The sequence below is a fragment of the Neocloeon triangulifer genome, unplaced genomic scaffold, assembly GCF_031216515.1.
Source record: "Neocloeon triangulifer isolate White Clay Creek 2 clone unplaced genomic scaffold, ASM3121651v1 ptg000014l, whole genome shotgun sequence".
NCBI classification, from domain to species: domain Eukaryota; kingdom Metazoa; phylum Arthropoda; class Insecta; order Ephemeroptera; family Baetidae; genus Neocloeon; species Neocloeon triangulifer.
Window position 1 is genome coordinate 1,997,493 of NW_026775556.1, and position 8,690 is coordinate 2,006,182.

General features: G+C 41.3%; 2 protein-coding genes across 5 annotated transcripts; one reads left to right on the forward strand and one right to left on the reverse strand.

Moving 5' to 3' along the window:
- The first annotated feature begins 2,031 nt into the window (after positions 1-2,031).
- On the forward strand, positions 2,032-7,204 carry LOC132199478 (histone-lysine N-methyltransferase SETDB1). 4 transcript variants are annotated; one of them, XM_059624222.1, is made up of 23 exons: positions 2,032-2,171; positions 2,226-2,672; positions 2,725-2,895; positions 2,952-3,063; positions 3,117-3,260; positions 3,327-3,424; positions 3,475-3,627; positions 3,687-3,881; positions 3,933-4,144; positions 4,208-4,407; positions 4,460-4,665; positions 4,727-4,775; positions 4,891-4,923; positions 5,024-5,127; positions 5,183-5,334; positions 5,391-5,589; positions 5,648-5,857; positions 5,910-6,083; positions 6,134-6,247; positions 6,308-6,555; positions 6,606-6,694; positions 6,751-6,893; positions 6,944-7,204. In XM_059624222.1, exons 2-23 carry the CDS (start codon positions 2,244-2,246, stop codon positions 7,148-7,150), a joined length of 3,642 nt encoding a protein of 1,213 aa, XP_059480205.1. In that variant the 5' UTR covers positions 2,032-2,171; positions 2,226-2,243; the 3' UTR covers positions 7,151-7,204. The 4 variants fall into 4 exon arrangements, with proteins under 4 accessions (XP_059480205.1, XP_059480203.1, XP_059480204.1 ...); XM_059624220.1 differs by having other exon boundaries at positions 2,066-2,672; XM_059624221.1 differs by having other exon boundaries at positions 2,066-2,672; positions 6,143-6,247.
- Positions 7,205-7,277: 73 nt separating this feature from the next.
- Positions 7,278-8,447, reverse strand: LOC132200066 (myotrophin). Its single transcript, XM_059625254.1, has 4 exons — positions 8,253-8,447; positions 8,064-8,174; positions 7,920-8,003; positions 7,278-7,864 (listed from the first exon to the last, which is right to left on the reverse strand). Exons 1-4 carry the CDS (start codon positions 8,325-8,327, stop codon positions 7,778-7,780), a joined length of 357 nt encoding a protein of 118 aa, XP_059481237.1. The 5' UTR covers positions 8,328-8,447; the 3' UTR covers positions 7,278-7,777.
- Between the last annotated feature and the right edge of the window lie 243 nt (positions 8,448-8,690).

Here is an 8,690-nt window from a genome sequence, read left to right on the forward strand (position 1 = left end):
GTGTGCAAAGGCCACAGTGGTGGCGAATTTTATATTCACAATTTTCGGGCGCTTCAGGCCTACACTTTTCTGCAAGCATGGTTCGGGTCAAGAGAGTTGAAATAAACAAAGAAGAAAATGTCACTTGCAATCCAAAATATTACCTGCTTTTCACCAATTCAATAAATTATATGCAAAAGAGTCAAGAAACGAATAAACGTCAAAAATCCATGGTTTGGTTAAAAAATCGTTAATTTTCCAGATATTTTTATACTACTTACAATTAATAGTTAAGTCATTGCAAACTAATGCATGTACTTTTTGTTTATAAATATGTATGAGTGTCCAAATAATAATGACATTATATTTAATTCAAAAATAATATAATATATTATATATATTTTTTTTTTTCATTTCATTTATGTCAATTTTTGACTGACCCACGGTACTACTCTTTTAAATGGGACATTGGAATCCAATATAATTCGCGGCGTTCGGGCGAGTCGGGCGAGTAGCCATGCCATGGCCACGCCATAGCCAAGCCATGGCCACGCCATAGCCATGCCATGGCCACGCCATAGCCATGCCATGGCCACGCCATAGCCATGCCATGGCCACGCCATAGCCATGCCATGGCCACGCCATAGCCAAGCCATGGCCACGACATGGCCATGCCATGGCCACGACATGGCCATGCCATGGCCACGCCATGGCCATGCCATGGCCACGCCATAGCCATGCCATGGCCACGCCATAGCCAAGCCATGGCCACGCCATAGCCATGCCATGGCCACGCCATAGCCAAGCCATGGCCACGACATAGCCATGCCATGGCCACGACATAGCCATGCCATGGCCACGCCATAGCCATGCCATGGCCACGCCATAGCCATGCCATGGTCACGCCATAGCCATGCCATGGCCACGCCATAGCCAAGCCATGGCCACGACATAGCCATGCCATGGCCACGCCATAGCCATGCCATGGCCACGCCATAGCCATGCCATGGCCACGACATAGCCATGCCATGGCCACGCCATAGCCAAGCCATGGCCACGCCATGCCATGGCCACGCCATAGCCAAGCCATGGCCACGACATAGCCATGCCATGGCCACGACATAGCCATGCCATGGCCACGCCATAGCCATGCCATGGCCACGCCATAGCCACGCCATGGTCACGCCATAGCCATGCCATGGCCACGCCATAGCCAAGCCATGGCCACGACATAGCCATGCCATGGCCACGCCATAGCCATGCCATGGCCACGCCATAGCCAAGCCATGGCCACGCCATGCCATGGCCACGCCATAGCCAAGCCATGGCCACGACATAGCCATGCCATGGCCACGACATAGCCATGCCATGGCCACGCCATAGCCATGCCATGGCCACGCCATAGCCATGCCATGGCCACGCCATAGCCAAGCCATGGCCACGACATAGCCATGCCATGGCCACGCCATAGCCATGCCATGGCCACGCCATAGCCATGCCATGGCCTCGCCATAGCCATGTCACGACCGCCGCGAATACCGCGACTCGCTCAACTCGCGCGACATGGCCATGGCATGGCTACAACAACAATAAGCGGCGCGAAAACTGCACACTTAGGCATGAATATGATTTTTTTGGTCCAAGGGGAAAATGGCAAATTAATCAAAATCCAATTTTTAAATTAAAATTATTTTGTCTCTGAATTAAGAGAATTCAAAGCAAAAATGAGGCAGCATCTCGTTTCAACAAAACACAAAAAAAAGTCAAAACATTGCCTCCTATGCTCCGATCTCCTATTGCCTAAGGGCTAAAAAGATGATTAATTATTTTTTATGATTTAACGATTTTTATTTCAAAGCACAAAGAGTGATATTTTCCATTATAAAAATATTATTTAATTTTGTTCACATTGTGACCATGAAAAGATGATCTCACGTGGAATAAAATTAAAATGTAAAATTCTCGGAATTTCCATCATGCAATTCCTTTTCGCGGGCTCAGCCGTACCCGTAATGTTGGTACTTGATATGCTCCTCCTCAACTCACTCCGCACTGCGCACGCGTGTTGCCATGCAATGGATATAATAAATAAATATTGTGCCCAGATTACGCCGGGCAAACTTTGTTTTTATCTAACAGACGCAGATTGATGAATTGGAGCGTATATTTGGACACCTTGATTTTATCGACTGGTATTTAAAGTAAATATTTACTACTTTTAAACTTACGTGGAAATGGCGGGTCAGGAGAAAATTCCTGAAATAATGATAATCTCGGACGACGAAGAACCGCCACCACCAGCCCCGGTAGTTTCGGAGCCCAAACAAGCTGAGGAAGCACCGGCCTTGGCTCCAGTTGAAAATCCGAAACCCTCCACCCCTGTGACTCCTGCACCCGCTGTTGATCAGGGTGTGCTTCAAAATAAATCTGAGGTGGAAAAGGCGCCAGAACAAATGGCCGTTGACGACAACGACAGTGACCTGGAGCTTATAGAAGAAGTTCCAGTGCAGAAGTCGGCCACCATCACCCCAAAAAAGGAATCGACCCCCATACCGGCTGCTGTCCAGCCTGCTCCAATTCCTCCAGTCAAAGAACTAGCCCCTGTTGAAGCACTCGAGGTTCTAGTAAAGAAAGAAGAGCCCCCAAAAGAGGAAGTAAAACCTATGAAAATAGAGGGAAATTCTCCTAAGAAAGTATTTTTTTAATAATTTATAATTTGTTTGCATATTAAATGATTATTTGCAGCTGGACAGGAAGTTGAAGAAGATATTATGCTGCAACATTGACTGCAGAATGAATAACAATCAATTTGTTGAGGCACCCCTGCTGACAAAGAGCTTCTTTGAGGTCAAAAATGAAAACAAGATCTCTATGGTTTGTGAGTCCTGCTCTCGCTCCGTTGCCTTGTTTAAGGAGGTTAGAAATTTATTTTTACAATTATCGAGTTTATTGTATTTTAATTTGTATTTTAGAAATGCTTAGACATGCTTGAAAAGGAGCAACCAATTGTCAACGCAGTGCAGTATTTGCCTAGTAAAGACATGGTTGTCCTTGATGATTCTGACGAGGAAATCAGCCCTGAAGGTAAACACGCAGTATTGAAAGAAAATTTACTTACGAGCATATAATTTTGATAGATTTACCTGATGACGATGAGAAGTTTGAAATTGACTTAGATATGGTGAATGAAGTTTTTAGTGATTTCGAACTCAAGTACAAAATTTCGGTCCAGGACGAGAAATGTTATGAGTCACTTTTGAAGTCTAAAGCAAGCGTAGAAGGTAAAAACATAGTCAATAATTATGTTAGCCACTAAATAAAAATGTAACAAACTTTTAAAATTACAGATGATTTTGCTGAATTAGATAAGGAACTAGCTAAGTGTTACAAAACATTGGATGATTGCCGAGCACAAATTTACAATCCATGGAAACCTGAAGCAACAGTAAAATTGTGATGATTCAGTAAAACTCTTTCTTACATTATGTTTTGTAGAGCATCGGATCTGTTGATACTGAGGTGGACACACAACCAGGTTTGACTGCTTACTCTGCTCCAGTAGCTTATCAAAAGCGAAAGGGTGCCGTAGCTATGAAGAAGGTGACTCAAGTTCACCACGCGAGATTTTCACAGCCTTCCACCTCACGTGTATGATTCTTTATTCCCGAAACTTTATTTTTGTAAAAAGTAATTGAAAATTGTTTCAGCCTCCGGATGACATAATAGCTGAAGTTCCTCGTGCCCCTATCATGGCAACTTTAGTGTCTCAGAAAGTACCACCAAAGGGGCCTTTTCAGTCTGCAGCAATCAATATTGGTGATGAGGTTTACGGCATGAAATCTGGTCTTTACCACGAATGGCTGAAAGGTCGAGTTTTGGAAATATCCCAAAAGAATGGCGAGGTAGCTAATTTAATATTAAAAAAACGAATCCACAAAAGTCTTATTTTGAAGCAACTCTTCAAAGTCAAATTCCTGAAGACCAGTTCACCTAACAAGAATTTGAATGGAAGGCAAATTGCTTATGGAGAAGAGGCCAAGTACCAGTTCGAAGTGGGACACCGTGTCATTGCCCTTTTCCACAACCCAGAAGAAAGCGGCTCAAACAAATTCCTGTTTTATGCAGGAATTATTGCCGAGTGCATCAAAGTCACTAACAACTATAGGTAAGTTATCGCTAGTCACATTATAGACAAAATTATAATTTCAATTTCATCAATATATTTTAGATACTTGATTTTCTTTGACGACGGCTGCACTCAGTATGTGCCTCATGACCATGTTCGACTTGTTTGCAAGCGATCTGTAAATGTCTGGGATGACTGCCACCCTGATATACGAGACTTCATAAGAAACTACTTAGACATGTTTCCTGAGCGCCCCATGGTTCGCTTGGCTGTCAATCAAAAGGTCAAAACTGAGTGGAACAGTATGTGTATTTGGATGGCTAAGGTTTTTGTGTTAATTTTGTATCATCCTAGCTCGCTGGTGGTTGACAAGAGTAAAAGAGGTAGACTGCTCATTGGTGCTTGTGCACTTTGAGGCTGACAACCGCACAGAATGGATCTATCGTGGATCACAACGATTGGCGCCACTCTACTATGAGATGCAGAAAAAGCAAATGCAGAAAAACAGCAAGGTCGCTGTCCGACTTCACAGAGGCTTGGCTTCTAATGCGAGTAGAAAGGTGAGCCCTCTGTAAATTTAAACAGGTTGGACCATTATTAAAATCCATTTATCTTGTTTAGAACCATGCAGAAATTGAATACCCTAGGATGCTTGATGATGATGATGAACGTAAGTTATTATTTGAAACATCCTGTTGCTTGGAAAAATATTGCTTATTATCACTAAACAAACCTCTGGGTTTGGGTCTTCACTTTCTTTAAGTCTGTCGTCTTTTTCAATGCAGTGTCCATCACCTTCATAGATGCTCATGGACAGAGTGAGTACTTCACAGTTCACCACTAAACTGTTCAAAAATCTTTAAATGCTTGAAATTGAAAATTCTCAATAATAGAATTGCGTAAAATTTTTTATTCCAGGGCAAAAAGTTTCCCGAGCTGTCGCCAAGAAGAGCACCGTTAATCGTCCTTTCAATAATGTTGTCAGTTTGCCAGACCGAAGAGAAAACTTTGGTGAAACCATTGTAAATAATTGCTGTAATTAAAAATTGGATATTTAAGTTACAAATTTTTTCACAGTCCGAGAATCTGGGACCTGGAAAGTGGATGAATCCTGTCGAGGTTCACAATTGTTCTCCTAAGTGCATCACCGAGACGGAAAATTCCTACAAAGAGGGTGACAGAGTCCTTTGCAACCCCATGCTGATCCCACTCAACCAAGGATGGGGCAGGTACAAACTTGGTGCACTCAAAATCATCAGGTTATTAAATCGATTTTTAATTCAAGGGAGACAACCACATATCGGAACACAAAGCTGCAAGTTTTTTACCGAGGTCCGTGTGGCCGGCGCATGAGGAACATGCAAGAACTGATGTGTTATTTGAGAACAACCAAGTCCACTTTGTGTGCTGACTTGTTTTCCTTTGACCCTGCCTTGAGAATAGAGAGCACTTTCATAGTTGAAAAGCCTCTTTACTCTATAAAGGTCTCCTAATTTTTTTTTTTAATAAAAACAAAATTATATTTTTTGAATTATTTCACAGGATATTTCCTATGGCAGTGAAAATGTGAAGATCCCATGTGTGAACACCATTAATCACACTGAATATCCAATGTATGTGAATTATTCAACTGCGAGGACACCCTCTGCAAAAACTTTCATCAACCCCGATCCTGGATTCCTTGTGTGTTGTGACTGTATCGACGACTGTCAGGACAAAACAAAATGCGCTTGCCACAAATTGACTGTTGACGTGTGTTATTTTTTATATATATAATACAAATAGCCATTAAAAATTATTATAGGAGGCAAAAATTCTCGAGCCAAACCAGGACCCAATGAAAGTGGGTTACAACTTTCGCCGTCTGAACCTTGGAGGGCAACAAACAACTGCTATATTCGAGTGCAACCAAAACTGCAAATGCTCCGAAAACTGCCTGAACAGAGTTGTTCAACACAAAATGAAATCTCAACTGCAGGTATTTTTGTTTTTCAAGTATAAAGTGGGGTTCACGTAAAAATTTTTCAGCTTTTTAAGACAGAAAAACGAGGTTGGGGACTGAGGGCCTTGAATGACATTCCAGCCGGTACCTTCCTTTGCATATACGCTGGCCAAATCATGACGGAGCATGAAGGAAATGAGGTAAGAGTTGATAGTGTTTATCAGTAGATGCAAGTCTTTAATATTTAAATTTTCTTTTAGGAAGGAAAGCAATTTGGTGATGAGTATTTGGCCGAGTTGGATTATATAGAAGTGCTAGAAAGGTGTAAGGAGGGTTATGAAAGTGACGTGACTGACATTGAAGACGCTGACTTCGATGGATCCAAGTGCAACGAGGAGGAGTCTGATGATTCCAACGATGGAGATTTGCCCGGCCAGGCCGCAGAGGACAAAGATTTCTTAACCTCGATTAGCAATATTCAAGTTGCAGAGGATTCTGGAGAAAAAAGGTATACATTTCCATAGTTGAATTAATTAATATTAAATATAAATTTATTAGAATGTCTCTGAGAAAACGAAAGGAAGGCCAAACCGAAGAACAGACAAACGAGGAAGAGCATCCGGGCAGCCCAGGCATGCACAAAGGAGGTACTGATTTGTTTTAATTGCCCTCCTCTGGGGTTCTAATTTAGTTGTGATTTCAGAGGTGAAAGCCCCCAAAGGTTACAACCCTGAAAAAGAGGTCACCCAGTTGGGCAAAGTCAGCATCAGATATTTAATTGATAGATCTGAGGACATTTACGTCATGGACGCAAAGAGTGTTGGAAATCTCGGCCGTTACTTCAACGTTAGAAAATTATTTGTCCTCATAAGAATTTACTAATACAATTTTTTCAGCACTCCTGTGACCCTAATGTCATTGTCCAGAATGTCTTCGTTGACACTCACGACCTGCGCTTTCCCTGGGTGGCTTTCTTTACAAAGAAGCATGTGCCTGCGGGCTCAGAGCTTTGCTGGGATTACAATTATGAAATTGGCAGCCTTCCTGACCGACGACTTGACTGCTATTGTGAATCTGCCAATTGCAGGGGCCGACTGTTGTAAATATTTATTTTTTGCTTTTATCAAAAATAAATATTCCTTTTTAAGAAGCCTAAATTTAAAAAAGCCTTTTATTTATCATGCAACAGATTTTGTTGGACTATTTGTTTGAAAATTAGAAACACCATAATCGATTTTCTTGATAATGGATTTTATTATTTGGCATCCACAAAAAAATGCAATGTTTTGAATTCATACAATTACAGGACACACAAAAAGAAAATAATTTTAACTCTCAGCCCTTTATGCATCAGCCCTGATATTCCAGATTTTCATATCCCCAAGAAAAATCTGATCCTAAATTATTATCAAGGCACTTGACCACATTCACATGTAATTTAGACAGTAAAAAAAGTTGTGACAACTCATTAAATTATACAAAATTTTGACCAGTCACAAGTTAGAGTGAGGACAGTTTGTAGGATTTTAAAAACGCTTAACAAAATTTCAAGTTTACATGTTAAGTATAAGTTATAATTTTAATATTTCCCTCTAAATACTGCTTCTAACTCAAATCTCAACTAAGGCATTATGAAGTCAAGTCTTAGAACTAATTTTAATTGCCGAATTCAATTTTGAGACAGCAAGGATTTATAAGGAATAGTATACTTTGACTTTTGAAAAAGACTTTCATTTGAGAAGGGCTTTAATTTCGTCTTTTTCAGCAGCTTCGATGTATGAGCTCCCGTCAGGAGTTTCACCCTGCGGAGACGCACCCTAAAATTAATAAAAATTTTTAGTCATTATACTGAAAGATTCGATTTGCTCCTACGCTTTCGAGAAGTAGTTTTACACATTCCGTGTGCCCTTCCCAAATCGCTGCGAGGAGGGCTGTGATTCCGTGTTTGTCCTTTGCCTGAAATTTAAGTTTTAAAATTAATTTCTCATTTTTTCCCGTTTGCTTTGGAAAGGTTACATTGACATCGGCGCCTCGTGAGATCAGGTATTTGATGACATCCAACTGTCCATAATCTGAGGCGTAGTGGATCGGTGACCTGCCATCGATGGCCGAATTAACGTCCACATTCTGCACAAAATAAATTATTACAATAATTATAAAAATAAGGAGGTGAAAGGGAGGATTTCTGTTTTCAGTTTCTCTCACATTTTTCTCAACGATTTCCTTGACTGTGTCGAGATCACCATTTTTCATTCCCCAAACTAGTTCGCTGGTCGTCATTTTGGCCACTAAATGATCTGACTGAAATTCTGGAGCCAAAATTATTTCGATTCGCACGATCTGTCAAACTTTCTGGCTTTTTGATAAACACAGGATGCCCCTTTGGTTTGGGTTTGCCCTCGCAGACGGCACGCCCACTTGGTCAAGAGTTTCCCGAGGCGCTGGTAGGTGGAGCCATGATCAACTTTGTGAACCGTCATGTGTGTGCGAGTCGGAGGACAAAAAAATCCGCATTGTGAATTAATTGTATTTTTCTTTTCGGTTCTTTTTGTTGTTGTCAATGTCTGCGTGTTTTCCGCTACAAACTACGTGAACAGGAGATGAACAGGTAGATATTTATTAATTTTTTATCTATCAAAGCAA

Coding starts and splice junctions, on each gene's coding strand:
- LOC132200066 (XM_059625254.1), bottom strand. CDS start 8,327: ATGACGACCAGCGAACTAGTTTGGGGAATGAAAAATGGTGATCTCGAC. Junction 8,175..8,252: donor AGGAAATCGTTGAGAAAAAT/GTGAGAGAAACT, acceptor TATTTTGTGCAG/AATGTGGACGTTAATTCGGC. Junction 8,004..8,063: donor CACGAGGCGCCGATGTCAAT/GTAACCTTTCCA, acceptor CTTAAATTTCAG/GCAAAGGACAAACACGGAAT.
- LOC132199478 (XM_059624220.1), top strand. CDS start 2,214: ATGGCGGGTCAGGAGAAAATTCCTGAAATAATGATAATCTCGGACGAC. Junction 4,924..5,023: donor CATAGATGCTCATGGACAGA/GTGAGTACTTCA, acceptor TTTTTATTCCAG/GGCAAAAAGTTTCCCGAGCT. Junction 5,590..5,647: donor AGCCTCTTTACTCTATAAAG/GTCTCCTAATTT, acceptor ATTATTTCACAG/GATATTTCCTATGGCAGTGA.